Source organism: Priapulus caudatus, unplaced genomic scaffold (genome assembly GCF_000485595.1).
Source record: "Priapulus caudatus unplaced genomic scaffold, Priapulus_caudatus-5.0.1 Scaffold2055, whole genome shotgun sequence".
NCBI classification, from domain to species: Eukaryota; Metazoa; Priapulida; class Priapulimorpha; order Priapulimorphida; family Priapulidae; genus Priapulus; species Priapulus caudatus.
Window position 1 is genome coordinate 10900 of NW_014579116.1, and position 16681 is coordinate 27580.

At 49.9% G+C, this 16681-nt stretch overlaps 1 protein-coding gene across 1 annotated transcript in view; it reads left to right on the plus strand.

Moving 5' to 3' along the window:
- Positions 1-16681, plus strand: part of LOC106818150 (E3 ubiquitin-protein ligase BRE1A-like) — a 37155-nt gene that overhangs the window by 2705 nt on the left and 17769 nt on the right. Inside the window, 9 exon segments of the mRNA XM_014822875.1 lie at positions 5715-5882; positions 6211-6282; positions 7612-7751; positions 8169-8273; positions 9115-9271; positions 12533-12658; positions 13773-13817; positions 14175-14396; positions 15590-15637. Coding sequence (XP_014678361.1) covers positions 5715-5882; positions 6211-6282; positions 7612-7751; positions 8169-8273; positions 9115-9271; positions 12533-12658; positions 13773-13817; positions 14175-14396; positions 15590-15637 — 1083 coding nt within the window.

Sequence of the window (16681 nt, forward strand, 5' to 3'; positions counted from 1 at the left end):
TGAGACGAGAGAAGACGGAAAGACAAGGAGAGAGAGGAGAGAGAAAAAGAGCGTTCGTCAAGACTCACAGTAAGTTGGCCAATGCTCAGGCAGCCTGGGTAGTAATCACCACCTCCCCGCGCCGAATGTGTGTGTCATCATGACAGCACAGCAGCACATAGACAGCATAAATACCAGTATCATGTGCACACACAGCAGCGCGCGCGAAATTAACGGAGAGTCCCGCCCTCAAATATTACACCTGATTTACTGTCGGACTCCCTGTGATTTGACATATGAACAGAACGTCGTTGGAGACTCCCTGGAAATCCTGCCATACTAACTAGTTCGTTCCAGAGCCGGCTTCGCGGAATTACCGATTTTTCAGCAAACGTCGCAACAGAAAATTTGGCAGACGTGCAAGCGCATGAATCTTCAAAATAAGCACATGCGTTCATTTGTTAATATCTTTAATTTTGAACTTCAGGAGCGCGTTACTCACTCTGTTTGCCAGCGGTAGGCGAGTCCTGTTGAACTCCCTTGTTCAAAAGCTTAATTTCGACCCCTGGCAACACACATACGCCTCCACTGAAGGCCATCCTGCACGGTGCTGCCGCCGCGTGGCTACTCGAGAAACGTTCAGCGCGATACTTACATCTGAGCTTTAGCCATTTCCAGCTCCTTGCCACAGTGCTGCCACCGCGCTGGCCTGACCGACGAAACGTTCCACGCCGATCATACATTCTAGCTTTTAGCTTTCTCCAGCTCCCTGCACGGTAGTCGTCGCCGACGCGTGGGCTTACTCCCGATGCGGCAAACGTTCACTTTGCCCTGATACTTACATCTAGCTTTAGCTTGCTCCAGCTCCTGCACGTGCTGCCACCGCCCGTGGCTAACCGCACTGGAAACGCTGCACGCCCTGGGATACTTACATCTAGCCTTTAGCTTCTCCAGCTCCTGCACCGTGCTGGCCCACCCGCGTGGCTAACCGACGGGGAAACGTCCACGCCCTGATACTTACATGCTAACTTAGCTTGCTCCCAACTCTTGCCACGGTGCTGCCACCGCCGTGGCCTACCCGACGGAAACGTTCACCCGCGTTGAACTTAGCATCTACACTTTAGCTTTTCCAGCCCTGCACGGTGCTGCCACCGCGTTGGCACCCGAGTGGAAACGTTCTACGCCGATACTTACAGCTAGTTTTAGCCTTCTCCAGCTCGCTGCCACGGTGAGCCTGTGTTTGCCTCCATGCAGCCTCTCCAGTTCTTGCCCAGACGATCTCCGCCAGCTGCCCGCTGCTCCTCCAGCCGGGCATGCTGCAGCTCGTGCCACCTGGCAGAACACAACCTGGTGTCAGCAGATGGCAACGCGCGACGGCCAAACTAGCGTTTTCACTGTCAACAGCTTGATTCGCGTCACATCCTTATAAGTACTTAATTACTTATCTTTTTATTTATTATTTTTTATTACTTAAGTTAGTTAAATTACTTTAAGTTACTTAAATCTATTCTCCTTCGCTAGAATTTAATAGTCGGAGACGAGGAAAAGAGGCGGTGTTGGGGAGGCCGTTTGAATGTCAACTACGTGCATGTCACTCGTGACTTACAAGCCGGACACACACACACACACACACACACTCCTACTGTTTCATACACCTCTACATTATCATTGTTCCGCCAGAATTTACGACACTCAAGCTTTTCAGCATTCCTATTTGAGTTAACCTAGTCGTATATATATTCCAGCATGATCCGTTATGGCTCTCAGTTATTTGGCCGGCGCCCGAATTGATGTATTGTACGTCGATGGTAGCGACAAGATAATTTGAGATAACAGAGGATAAAATAATTTCTTTGGCTAAAAGCATCTGAAAGGCAGCAAGCTATAGGTCTAGAAGACGTTGCTTTCTCCTCATGTTACCCTCCAGCCCCACCCACCATCTCCCCTTATAATCCCCTTCTACGTACTAGGATGAAGCTAATTGGGCTGCCACCCTCAGAAATCAAGCGTGTTTACAGAGATAACGCTAATCCAGGCGTACCGCCCCCTGACGCGAATTATTACCCCACCGAATCCACAACCTGCTAGCCGATTACAGCGCATACTGCCCGAGCACGGCTACCGGTTCGGCTTCACAGGACTACAACAAAAACTAACTGCCCCTAACTAAACGCAGTAGCGATCGAGGGGCGTCTAGGCAGTGTGCGAAGACACCACACGGTACACGCGCGACCGATGCTGCACGGGATACTGCAAGCGGATGTGCCGCGGATTGTGCACGCGTATGACGGCGCGTGGATGCCGCCGCGGACGGATCTCTGGGCGGATGCTGCGCACGGGATGCGGCCGCGGATGGCCTGCACAGAGGCTGCGCGGATACGTGCGGATGCGCGCCGCGGACTCGCTGCCGCGCGGGTGGATGCTGCACGGATGCTGCACGAATGCGGCGTGGAGCGCGCCGGATACTGCACGGATGCTGCCACGGATGCTGCGCGAATGGCGCAGTGAGCATTGGGATGCTAATCGCACGACTGGCAGCGGGTGACGAAGGGCGATGGCAGAGTCGCTAACACAGACTATGGACACCGCATCATCGCGCACACAACGCTCGACTTTCTGATTCTAGACGAAAAAGAAAACACCGTGCCAATGCGGGGCGCGCATAAAATGAAAAGTATAATGCGGCGACAACAACTGCCATCAGACAAAGTTGTTTGCGCGCGAGAGAGCGTGGGAGCGCCGAGATGAATGACAGAAGGCCTGTTGTTGCTAGACAATCGAAATCAGATGGCAAGCCACATACTGGACCGATGAGAGCTGACAGTGTGGGTCATGAGGAGAGATCGAGAGAGAGTGAATGAGCACCTTACGCTCATGTCCCTGTATCAGTAATGGTCCGCGCGGGTGTTTTGCCATCCCCATGCGCAACAGAACACAATCTGTTGAATATCACATCTCGCGCTGACTGGCCGCCCCCCCGGCCAACCATCCGACTGCTCCGCTCCGTCCGACAACCGTCCGTACTCCGACGATCGAACGTCCGTCCGTCAGACCGACGTCCGAACAGGCTGCCATAACAACCAAACGCCATAGTGTTTTTTTTCAAATTGTTGACCACGTGAACACATACTAAGCGCAATATTTTTCCGTGTCGCACGAGCAAATGAGATATCGCCTAGGCGCGCCAGGGTCTCATGAAGACAACAGCGTATTGCAAGACTTGCCACCAGCGAGAGCTCCCTCAGAGTACCAAATAACTAGATTGTCAATTGACAAGTAGCAGGGAAAACCCCACCACGACGGGGATATTAGTTTAAATGATTTGCCTGACATTAAATCTACGCGACCCTGGGTGCCCCATTTTTAAAAGCAGAGATTTAGTAATTAACGTTAGTCATATACATGAAGTTTTTCTCCATAGACCGTTCACACTGGAAGACATTGTAAGATGGTTACGAAAATGAAAACATCCTAGCAAATCGTACCGTTTTCACCTCAATCAATATTCTCTCATAAGGTCTAATTCAAGACCAACTGTTAAGATTAATGCTTGTTTCTGACATACCCGGCCCGCGGGTACTACTAGCAACGAACTAGCCAGGAACGCAGATTCTCACGTCCCACGCTACGAAGCACGACAGCCAGCATAGATTACACTGAAGTTCACACCCTCCCATGTCGAGATGTTACTCTGAGGCGAGAATGCTGGCGAGCCGAAGGCAAGAACAAATGCCGATCAGCAAATAATGCGACCCGCGTGAATCGCCACGCCGTAAAAAAAACAACTCACGACACGCGAACGACGAGCAAATTCCGGCTGTCTCCCGAGGGAGGGGCGTGCAAGCTCATCGCAGCATTAATCCGGCGCGCAGTTAGCAACATGCTGAATGTGAGAGCAAACAGAGCAAGCTGCCACGAATAAAGAGGGGTTAGGCACATTGCCCTACGCAGGTCCACTGTTAGTGAGCGCTGAGACGTGCGCCCCTACATCACCTGCCTCCCCCCCGCCGCCACACCCCGCCCACGGATCCCCCCCCGGTCGCCACCACCCCCCTGCCCGCCACCACCATGTCATTATATATTTGTCCCCTGCCTACATCGTTATGATATATATATCCCTCCTCGATACAAAATTGCTGTATTACTCCCTCCTACAGAGTCGTTATATTATCTCCGCCCTCCTACAAGTCCTGTATATATCTCCTCCTCCTACATGTGCTAATATATCTCCGCCCCATCCTACTAATGTCCTTATATATCTCCCCCCTCCTACAAGGTCCTTATATATCCCCCCCTCCTACAAGTCCTTTATATATCTCCCCCTCCTACATGTCTTTATATATCTCCCCCCTCCTACAAGTCCTTATATATCTCCCCCACTCCTGCCAAGTCTTTTATATATCATCCCCACCTCCTACAAGGTTCCTGTATATATCTCCCCCTCCTACATGTCTTTATATATCTCCCCCTCCCCCTCCTACATGTCTTTATATATCTCCCTCTCCCCCACGATACCTTCCCCCTCCTACAGTCTTTTATAATCTCCCACCTCTACAAGTCCTTATAGATCTTCCCCTCTACAACCGTGTCGTTTATATATTCTCCCCTCCCCCTCCTACATGTCTTTATATATCTCCCCCTCCCCCTCCTATCATGTCTTTATATAGTCTCCCCTCCCCCTCCACATGTCCTTTTATATCTCCCTCTCCCCACGATAACCTTCCCTCATACCATGTCTTTATTATATCTCCCCCTCCCCCACAATACCTTCCCCCTCCTGACATGTCTTTATATATCTGGCCCTCCCACGGATACCTCCTCGCCTCCTCCTAACACAAGTCCGCTACACACCCTCCCTTCAACGAGATCACAGTCGAGCGCGCCGTCTGCGCCTCCGACGACGACCGACCACGTACCCAGTACCCCCCCGCCACCCCCCCCCCCCAGCGTCGCGCGCGGTCGTCCGCCGCGGCAACCCGCCTACGCTTGATCTGCGCGACGGCCGGTGATGACGTGATTGGGCGCGCTCGACGTTGCCGAGCATCTCGTAGTCTTCAGCTTCTGCACGCGCCTCGGCGCAGGGTGCCGGTCGCAGGCTCTCTCCTCACGGCGCGACGAGGTTTTCGTACGCGTTACTCGAGTCACCGATGCGATGGTTGAGATCAGCCTGCTCCGTCTCCAGCTGCGGTCACCTGTCCTTGCAGCTTTGGAACTGTGGGAGGAGAGGTATGGGAGAGGGAGGAGAGATATAGAAGGGAATGTTTAGGCTTCAGTTAGTTTCTTGCCCTGGTTTTTTTTATCTTGCTTTATCTCTCTCTCTCTCTCTCTCTCTCTATCTCGCTCGTCGCTCCCTCTCTCTTTTCTATCTCTCTTCTGCTGCTCATGTATCTCACTCTTATTCTTCGCCAAGCCCTCGCTTTCGTCTGTCTGCTCTGTCTCTCTCTCTTCTCTCTCTCTCTCTCTCTCTCTCTCTTCTCGCTCTCGCTCTCGCTCTCGCCTCTCGATCCGCTCTCTCTCTCGGTGTGTTTGTGTTTGTGTTTGTGCTTGTGTGCATGAGTGTACAGATGCTATTGTGCGTGCCTGCATGCGCGTGACACCGGTCGTCAAGTCAAACTTAAAAGTTAGCCAGGCAGCATACAGAGAATAGAAGCAAAATAGTAGTGGATGTCACACCGCCACTGAATTATAAATCTAACAAAAGCACACGCTTAACTTTGCCCCCCCCCCCCCCGCAGGAGGAGATGGACCTTAAAGTTCTGCAATTCCAAAACAAGAAGCTGGCCCAGCGGCTAGAGCAGCGGCGTCGGATAGAGGAGGATCTGAGAAACAGGATCGAGCAGCTGGAGAAACGGCAGACGACAGACGACGCCGTCATGTGCATCGTCAACAGATACTGGAATCAGGTACGGCCATGCCTGTGCATAGCAGTCAGCATAAGGGAACTGCTAGAAAAGTGTCCTTCTACAGGCAGGTGTCTATTTCATAGAGGGTGTATCATATGCGACTGCTGCTGCAAGGAAAGTGTCAAAAAAGGCGCTTGTTATTCTCGCGGTCGGGAAACGGACGGGACGCGTTTGCGAAATTCACGAAAATTAAACCACCGCGAAATATACAGCGTATACAATATTATCATTGCCTTGATGAGAGTCATTTCTAACATAGCCGTGTTCCTCTCGACATTTCTTCTGTTTGATTCGTGACACGTGTGTGTAATCCTCGTTATCGTTTCAGTTGGACGAGGACATGCGCGTTGTGCTGCAGCGATTCGACTGGGAGGTAGCTGATGAGAGTGAAGACAAAGGTGCGTGTCTCTGTCAGGAAAAAAAAATCTGTCACAAAACTTAAGATGACTATTGCGAGATTTTTGCTCAGAAAAACTAAATATAGCTGAATATATTCTCACCTGACAGCGAAAATATTACTGATTACGCCAACATTAAAAATACTAAGATTTTATGCAGTTATAGCATAGAAAATTGGATATGAACACATCTTAACAGCAATGCATTTTATCGTGTCGCGACAATGCCTAATGGGAGAATTGGTAAACTTGTATTTGTGTCGGTGATTAATTGAAAACAAGTGCATGATTTGAGAGAGCCATGCTTTGTCTATGGCAGATAAGCGGTGGCGCCACAAGCTAATCCACACTTCCGCCTAGTTCAAGATAACAGAAAACGAATGTTTACGAAACTAGTTCGAAACCAGTAGTTCGAAACTGGCAGTTTTTGGTGAATACGAAGGTTCTAAGACATTTTATTGTTACTCTAGACAATTGCTGTTACTCAAGCAATAACGGTAGGTGTCATGAAAGTGTAGAAACCACTGGAAAATTCTCGCAATAATCGCTTTAAAATACGGTTGTTGCTGGCTGTTAGGTGAATTCTCCCATCGAGGGAGCGGTTACGCATTCAGCTCAGGATATATTCACGCACAGACAGATTGCTTGTGAAGCCTAAACACAATTCTGTATCAAGAGCAATTTGACGACAACCCACAGCACTCGACTCACTATAGATAGATAGATAGATAATAGGTTTATTGCAAAACTAGTGTTAACAACGTTACAATTAAAATAAATTTTGCAAACAAGATATCATCAGGCAGTATAAAACTGAAATTGATAATATTTACAATAATATATGTCTCATGGTAAGACATAGATATCACTTAAAATGTAGTTTTTTTTTTTTTTTTTTTTTTTTTATTTTTTTTTTTTTATTTTTTGTTTTTTTTTTTTTATTTTTTTTTTTTTTTTTTTTTTTTTGGTTCGTAAAATTTATAGTCACTAAACTAAAAGCCATCTTAGAATATATTAATTAAATTTAAACAATGACGTGATACTTAGTCAAAAATAGTTACAATTTAAAAATCGAGAAAAAATAAAGATATAGATTCTTACTTGTTGGAAGTGGGGTGATGAAACTGACATTTTCACCGCGCGTGTCGCATTCAGACTAACAGTTAAAGCGTTGTGCGTTCACTGCCACGCTCAAATCGCTGATTACTTATCGTCGTGGTGAACGTTACAACAATTGCTGTATTCAGGCAACGAAACCCACCGCCACCGTCCCGGGCTCCTAAATCGCGTAGGCGTGAAAAACTGATGACCCTTTGAACCTGTTGCGGCAGATAGAGGAGCGAGGAGCTGACTCGCTTCTCGCCGAGTCGCCTGTCGACAGATACGCGGCACGGGCCGCAACGAGCTCGACGCAGAAGGCTGACGCCAGCGCGTGCAGTCTCCAGAGCGGAGCTCGCGCGCCGTCGCATAGGTGATGCAAGTGCTTTCGAGCCCGGCAAGCTGGCAAAATAAAGCGAATACCGAGAAGCTCGTTCAAGGACCGCTGCGGGGGAAGCAGCGAGTGCGTCACGCGAGCCGACATCAAGCCTGCAAGGAAGGTGAGCCGCCTGTTGTCTTGTTTGTTGTTGCCCAGGCGATGAGGGCGTCTGCCGGAGTGTGACGTGTTCGCCCTGGAGGACGTGGCTTGGTGTGGTGCGTTAAAACAGAGTGGGATTCGTCGCGCGAAGTAAAATTTATGGTATGTTTCATAATATAATCTCCGACACGAATATATGTATAACTATATATATACTGGCTACATCTAGTGGCAGGCAGTGTAGCGTAGCATCTTAGCATATATGTATATACTCACGTGGCGTGGAAGTTGCACGGGTTTACTTGTGTTCAGCGTGAACCGGCAGAGACGGTTGTGGAGGAGGGGGAAGGAGAAGAAAGGAATGAATGAGCAGAAGCAGGAGGAAAAGAAGGAGAACGAGGAGGTAGACAAAGAGATGCAAGGCGCAGCTGACTTTTGATGAGTTCGTAGCAGGGAGGAGATGCATCTCGCTGGGCAGAGGAGAGCAAGAAATCTACATATCCGCGTTGTGACAATCCGTTGACGGACGAAAAACACAGGAACATGTCGCATCAATGCGAGTCGCGTCCTAGTCAGCGTAGATGTGGCGAACTGCAATATCTTTGCGATGGCTTAATAGTGGTGTCCATATTATGAACTACATTTCATTCAAATATATTTGCGAAAATGCATTATACATATATGTGGGGAGAGAGCGAGCGAGAGCGAGAGCAGGTGAGAGAGAGAGAGAGAGATAGAGAGAGAGAGGAGAGAGAGAGAGAGAGAGAGAGGAAGAGAGAGAGGAGGCGAGATGCGAAGAGCGAGAAGGCGAGAGCGAGGCGAGAAGAGAGAGAGAGAAGCGAGACGAGAAGAGGAGAGAGAGAGAGAGAAGAGAGCAAGACAGAGAAGCAGCAGATTAGAGAGAGAGGGAGATGAGACGAGAGAAGACGATAATGAGAGGAGAGATAACAGAAGCGAGCAGGAAGGGAGTGGCGCAGAGAGATAAGATGAGACAGTGACGAAGAGAGAGTAGAGAAAGAGAGAGGGAGCGTGAGAGCGAGATAGAGGAGAGAGAGAGAGAGAGTAGAATAAAGCCAAGCACTAAAAAAAACACGCAAGAAACTAACGATGCGCGTAACATTCCCCTTCATATATCTCTCCCTCCTCTTCCCCTACGCTCTCCTCGCCCCACAGTCCAAGAGCTGGCAGGACAAGGTGACGCAGCTTGGAAGGACGGAGAACGCGAAGTTTCAACAAATCGGCATCGGTGACGATCGAGTACGCCGTACGACAACTACGTCGCGCCGCGCGAGAGAAGGCTCGAACCGGCACCGTACGGCCGAGAGCGCTGGGCAGAAGCTGAAGAACTAACGAGATGCATCGGCAACGTCGAGGCGCCCAAGTCACGTCATAACCGGCCGTCGGCGCAGATCAAGGTAGCGGTTGCCGTCGGCGACTACAGCCGAGCGACGGTACGTGGTCGGTCGTCGGTCGAGCGCACGCGCGGCCGAGCTGTGAATCTGTGAGGGAGTGTGTAGCGAGCATTGTAGGAGGAGGGAGAGGTATACGTGGGGGAGCGGGAAGATATAATAAAGTACATGTAGGAGGGGGAAGGTATTGTGAGGTGGAGGAGGGAGATATATAAAGACGATGTAGGAGGGGGAGGGTATCGGTGGGGGAGGGGAGATATATAAAGACAATGTAGAGAGGGGAGGGGGAGATATATAAAGACAATGTAGGAGGGGAGATATATAAGGAGCTTGTAGAGGTGGGAGAATATATAAAGATCTTGGCAGGAGTGGGGGAGATATATAAGGAGCTTGTAGGAGGGGGAGATAATATGAAAAGACCATGTAGGAGGCGGGAAGATATATTAAGACTTGTAGAGGGGGATATATAAGGACTTGTATGGAGGGGGGAGATGATATAAGGATTGTAGGAGGGGGAGATATATAAAGACATGTAGGAGGAGGAGATATATAAGGACTTGTAGGAGGGGAGATATATAACGACTTGTAGGAGGGGGGAGATATACAGCAATTTGTATGAGGAGGGATATATATATATAACATGTAGGAAGGGGAAAATATATAATGACATGGTGGTGGCGGGCGGGGGTGGTGGGCGGCGGGGGTGGTGGCGGACGGGGGGCCGGTGCGTGCGGGTGGTGGGGTCGGGGGAGCAGGTGATGTAGGGGCCACGTCTCACGTCTGCACTACGTGGAGCGCTGCAGTAGGGCATGTGGCCTAACCCCTCTTGTATTCGTGGCAGCTGCTGTTGTTTCGCTCTCACTGATTCGGCTGTTGCTACATCGCTGTATGCTGCGATGAACGCTTGGCCCTGCCCCCTCACGCGGATTGCTGTCGTTCGGCAAATTGTTTTTTTTACGGCGTGCGATTCACAGCAGTCGCATTATTCGCTTGATCGGCATTGTCTTGCTTTCAGGGTCCGCCAGCTTTGCCCTCAGAGTAACATCGTTTCGACATGGAGGGTGTGAACTTCAGTGTAAATTATGCTGCTGTCTCTTCGTAGCCTGGGACGTGAGAAATCTGCGTTACTGCTAGTTGTTGGCTAGTAAAGTATCCCGGGCCGTTGTCAGAAACAGCATTAATGCTTAACATTGGGTTCTTTATCTTAGAACCTTTGAGAGAATTTCATTGAGGTAAAGGTACGATTGCTAAGGATTTTTTCATTTTTCGTACTTTACAATGTTCCGTGTGAACGTCGCTTAGGAGAAAAACTTCATGTTATGAACTAAACGTTAATACTATTCTAGTTTAAAAAAATGGCACCTCGGCGTAGATTAATGTCAGGCAATGCATTTACTAATATCCCTCGTGTGGGTTTCCGGCTGCACATGTCAATTGACAATCTAGTAGTTGTAACTACTGAGGAGCTCTGCTGTGCAAGATCTTAGCAAAGCGCTGTGTCGTTCCATCCTGCGCCCGCGTAGCGGATATCTCATTTGCTCGTGCCGACAACGGCGAAAATGATTCGCTTAGTATGTGTTCACGTGTCACATTTGAAAAAAAACACTATCGTTTGTTGATTATCGGGCAGCGAGCCTGTCAACGGTACGGTGCGGTCTGACGACGGACGGTCGATGGCGTTCGACGAAGCGGTGGTGCGGACGGACGAGGACAGTCGGATGTTGGCCGCGCCAGTCAGGCCGAGATGTGATGATTCAAAATGGTGGTGTTCTGTTGCAAGCAACTGGTGCAAACTAACGCGCGACGGCATTTACTGATCACAGGACATGAGCGTAGGTGTGCATTGCACGTCCTCCTGCTCTCTCGCTCATGACCGCCACTGTCAGGCCGTTCTTCATCAGTTGTGCTGGCATCTGGATTCGATTGCCTATGCAGACACAGCCTTCTGTCATTCATCTCGGCGCCGTACACGCTCATCTCGCCGCGCTACACGACTTTGTCTGATGGCATTGTTGTCGCGCCGCATTACTTCATTTTTATCGCGCCGCCCTTGCCAACGGTGTTTTCTTTTCGTCTAGAATAGAAGAGTCGGCGTTGGTTGTGGGGGGCGATGATCGTGTCATAGGTCTGTGTTAGGGGCGAGCTCTGCTACGCCCTTCGTCAGCCCGCTGCCGAGTCGTGCGATTAGCATCCATGCTCACTGCGATCGGCAGCAGCTATCCAGTGCAGCATCCGTGGCAGTATCCTGCGCTGCAGGCTCCCACGCCGCGAGTTGCGTGAGCATCGCGTTGGCGCATCCGCAGCAGCTATCCGCGCCGCATCCGCACCGTATCCGCGCAGCATCTGTGCAGCATCCGCGCCGCATCCGTGCAGCATCCGCGCAGCATCCGCGCCGCATCCGCGCCGCATCCGTGCAGCATCCGCGCAGCATCCGCGCAGTATCCGTGCAGCATCGGTCCGCGTGTACGTGTGTGTCTTCGCCCTGCCTAGACGCCCCTCGTCGCTCTGCGTTTAGTTAGCAGTTAGTTTTTGTTGGTAGTCTGTGAAGCCGACCGTAGCCGTGCTCGCAGTATGCGCTGTATCGGCAGCAGGTTGTGGATAGTGGGGTAAGTATCGCGTCAGGGGCGGTAAGCCTGGATTACGTTATCTCGTGTAAAACGCTTGATTCCTGGAGGGATGGCAGCCATTACTTCATCCTAGTAGTAGAAGGGGATTAAGGGAGGATGGTGGGTGGGGCTGGGAGGGTATGAGGAGAAGACGTCTCTAGACTACTATTCTGCCTTTATGCTTTTACCAGAAATTATTTATCCTCAGGTATCTCAAATATCTTGTAGATACATCGACGTACAATACATCATTCGGCCAAATAACTGAGAGCATACGGATATGTGGAATATATATACGATAGGTTAACTAATAGAATGCTGAAAACAGCTTGAGTGTCGTAAATTCTGGGGAATGTAATGTAGAGGTAGTATGAACAGTAGGAGTGTGTGTGTGTGTGTGTGTGTGTGTCCGGCTGTAGTCACGATGACATCGTAGTTGACTCGTAAACCCTCCCCAACACCTCTTTTCTCCACGACTATTAAATTCTAAGCCGAAGTAGATTAAGTAATTAAAGTAATTAAAATAATTAAGTAATAAAAAATAATAAATAAAAGATAAGTAATTAAGTAATTAAGGATGTGACGCGAATAAGTGTCTGAAGTGAAAACGCTAGGTTTGCCGTCGAGCGTTGCCATCTGCTGACACCAGGTGTCTCTGCAGGTGCAGGAGCTGCAGCATGAGCTGGAGGAGCAGCGGCAGCTGGCGGAGAATCGTCTGCAAGAACTGGAGAAGCTGCATGAGCAACACAAGGTCACCGTGCAGGAGCTGGAGAAGCTAAAGCTAGATGTAAGTATCGCGCGTGAACGTTTCCTCGGGTAGCCACGCGGTGGCAGCACCGTGCAGGAGCTGGAAAAGCTAAAGTTAGATGTAAGTATCACGCGTGAACGTTTCCTCGGGTAGCCACGCGGGCGGGGGGGAGCAGGTGATGTAGGGGGCCACGTCTCACGCTCACTACGTGGACCTGCAGTAGGGCATGTGCCTAACCCCTCTTTATTCGTGGCAGCTGCTCTGTTCGCTCTCACATTCGCTGTTGCTACTCGCTTATGCTGCGATGACGCTTGGCCCCTCCCCCTCACGCCGGAATTGCTGTCGTTCGCTTGTTTTTTTTACGGCGTGCGGATTCACGCGTCGCATTATTCGCTTGATCGGCATTGTTCTTGCTTCGGTCGCCAGCTTTCCCTCAGAGTAACATCTCGACATGGGAGGGTGTGAACTTCAGTGTAAATTATGCTGCTGTCTCTTCGTAGCCTGGGACGTGAGAAATCTGGCGTTACTGCTAGTTGTTGCTAGTAGTACCCGGGGGCCGTTGTCAGAAACAGCATTAATCTTAACATTGGTCTTAACTTAGACCTTTGAGAGAATTTGATTGAGGTAAAGGTACGATTTGCTAGGATTTTTCATTTTCGTAACTTTACAATGTTCCGTGTGAACGGTCTAGGAGAAAAACTTCATGTTATGACTAACGTTAATACTAATTCTGTTTTTAAAAATGGCACCTCGCGTAGATTTAATGTCAGGCAAATCATTTACTAATATCCCCTCGTGGTGGGTTTTCCCTGCTACTGTCAATTGACAATCTAGTAGTTGGTACTCTGAGGGAGCTCTGCTGGTGGCAGTCTTAGCAAACGCTGTTGTCGTTCATCCCTGGCGCCGCCTAGCGATATCTCATTTGCTCGTGCGACCACGGCGAAAATATTCGCTTAGTATGTGTTCACGTGGTCACATTTGAAAAAAAACACTATGCGTTTGTTGATTATCGCATGCTGTCGGACGGTCGGTCTGACGGACGGACGGTCGATCGGTCGGACGGACGGTTGGTCGGACGGACGGACAGTCGGATGGTTGGCCGGCCGGCCAGTCAGGCGAGATGTGATATTCAAAGATCTGTGTTCTGTTGCAGCAACTGTGCAACTACGCCGGACCATTACTGATACAGGACATGAGCGTAGGTGTCATTCACTCTCTCTCTCTCTCCTCATGACCCACACTGTCAGCCTCTCATCAGTTGTGCTGCCATCTGGATTCGATTCCTAGCAACAACAGCCTTCTGTCATTCATCTCGGCGCTCACACGCTCTCTCGCGCGCACACTTTGTCTGATGCATTGTTGTCCGCCGCATTACTTTCATTTTTATCCCCCCCTTGCCACGGTGTTTTCTTTTCGTCTAGAATAGAAAGTCGGCGTTGTGTGCGATGATCGTGTCATAGTCTGTGTTAGCGACTCTGCCTCGCCCTTCGTCACCCGCTGCCAGTCGTGCGATTAGCATCCCAATGCTCACTGCATTCGCGCAGCATCCGTGCAGCATCCGTGCAGTATCCGCGCCGCCTCCACGCCGCATTCGTGCAGCATCCGTGCAGCATCCGCGCAGCATCCGCGCCGCATCCGCACCGTATCCGCGCAGCATCTGTGCAGCATCCGCGCCGCATCCGTGCAGCATCCGCGCAGCATCCGCGCCGCATCCGCACCGTATCCGCGCAGCATCTGTGCAGCATCCGCGTATCGCGTGCAGGCATCGGCTCCGCGTGTACGTGTGTGTCTTCGCGCCTGCCTAGCACCCGCCTGCGTCGCTCTGGCGGTTTAGTTAGCAGTTAGTTTTTTGTTGGTAGTCTGTGAAGCCGACCGTAGCCGTGCTCCGCCGTATGCGCCTGTGATGAGAGGTTGTGGATAGTGGGGTAAGGTATCGGTCAGGGGCGTTTGTAATGGATTACGTTATCTCGTGTAAAACGTGATTCCTGGAGGGATGGCAGCAATTACATTGCATCCTAGTAGTAGAGGGGATTAAGGGAAGGATGGTGGGATGTGGCTGGGAGGGTATGAGGAGAAGATCGTCTGCTAGACTACTATTCTGCCTTTTATGGCTTTTACAGAAATTATTTATCACCTCAAGTTATCTCATATGCTATTGAATACATCGACGTACTAATACATCAATTCGCCAAATAACATGAGAGCAATAGCGGAGTAATGTGGAATATATAATACGATAGTTTAACTAATAGAATGCTGAAAAAAACAGCTTGAGTGTCGTAAATTCTGGGGACTGTAAGTGTAGAGGTATGTATGAACAGTAGGAGTGTGTGTGTGTGTCTGTGTTGTGTGTACCGGCTGGTATCACGCATGACATCGTAGTTGACCGTCGTACCTCCGCCAGCAACTCTTGTTCTCGAACGAACTATTATATATTCTAAGGCCGAACGTAGATTAAGTAATTAAAGTAATGTAAGAATATTAAGTATATAAAAAATATAATAAAAGATAGTAATTAAGGTAATTAAGGATGTTGACGCGAATAAGTGTGCTGAAAGTTAAAACGCTAGGTTTTGCCAGTCAGCGTTTGCCATCTGCTGACACGCAGGTGTCTCTGCAGGTTAGCAGGAGCTGGGCAGCATGACTGGAGGAGAGCAGCGGGCTAGCTTGGCGGAGAGAATCGTCTGCAAGAACTGGAGATAAGCTGCATGAGCAACACTAAGGTCACCGGTGCAGGAGCTAGATGATAGCTAAGGCTAGATGTAAGTATCGCGCGTGAAGCGTTTCCCTCGGTTAGCCACGCGGTGGCAGCACCGTGCAGGAGCTGGAAAACAGCTAAAAGTTAGTATGTAAGTATCCAGCGCGTGAACGTTCGTGGGGTAGCCACGGCGTGGAGCCGCAGTGGGCAAGAGCTGGAGAGCTAAAGTGTAAGATGTAAGTATCAGGCGTGAACGTTTTTCGCTCGGTTAGCGCCAGCGGTGGCAGCACGTGCAGGAGCTGGAGAAGCTAAGGCTAGATGTAAGTATCAAGGCGTGAAACGTTTCGCTCGGTAGCCATACGCGCGTGGCTAGCAGCGTGCTAAAGGAGCTGAGAAGCTAAAGCTAGATGTAAGTAATGCCTAGGCGCTGGGAAAACGTTTTTCTTTCATCGGTAGCACGCGTGTGCAGGCACTGTGCAGGAGCTGAAAAGCTAAGATGTAAGTATCGGCGCCATGGGAACGTTTCCTCGGTGCACGCGGCGGCAGCACCGGCCAGGAATCCTTCAGTGAAAGGCGTATGTGTGTGGCAGGGGTAGAAATTAACTTTTGAAGCAAGGGAGTTGCAAGGCTGCCTAAACGCCTGCAAAAGAGTGAGTACGCCAGTCTGAGTTCAAAATTTAAAGATATTAACAATATAAACGCATGTGTTATTTTGTTTGAAGATTCATGCAGTTGCACGTCTGCAAAATTTTCTTTGACTCATTTGCTGAAAAAAATACGGTATTTCCGCGAAGGCGTGCTCTGGAACGAACTAAGTTCAGTATGGTCAGTAATTTCGCAGGGAGTCTCAACGGACTCTGCATCAATGTCAAATCAGGGAGTCCGACCAGTAATCAGGGAAATATTTGACGGCGGGACTCTCGTTAATTTCGCGCCCTGCTGTGTGTGCACATGATACTAGGTATTATGCTGCTATGTGCCTGTGCTGTCATGAGACACACACACGGCGGGGAGGTGGTGAAACAACCCAGGCTGCCCTGAGCATTGGCCAACTACTGTACTCTGACGAACGCTCTTTCTCTCTCTCTCTGCTCTCTCTCCTCCTCTCATCTTATGCTCTTCTTCCTCCGCTCACTCTCCTTTTTCTTCGTCTTCTCTCTGCTCTCTCTCTCTCTCTGCGTCTCTTATCTCTCTCTCTCTCTCTCTCTCTCTCTCTCTCTCTCTCGTCTCTCTCTCTCTTGCTCTCCTCTCTCTCTCTCTCCGCTCTCATCTCTCTCTCTTTGCTCGTCTCTCTCTCGCTCCTCATCCTCCTCTCCTCTCGTCTCTCTCTCTCTTCTCTCTTTCCTCCTTTTGTCTCTGTTCTC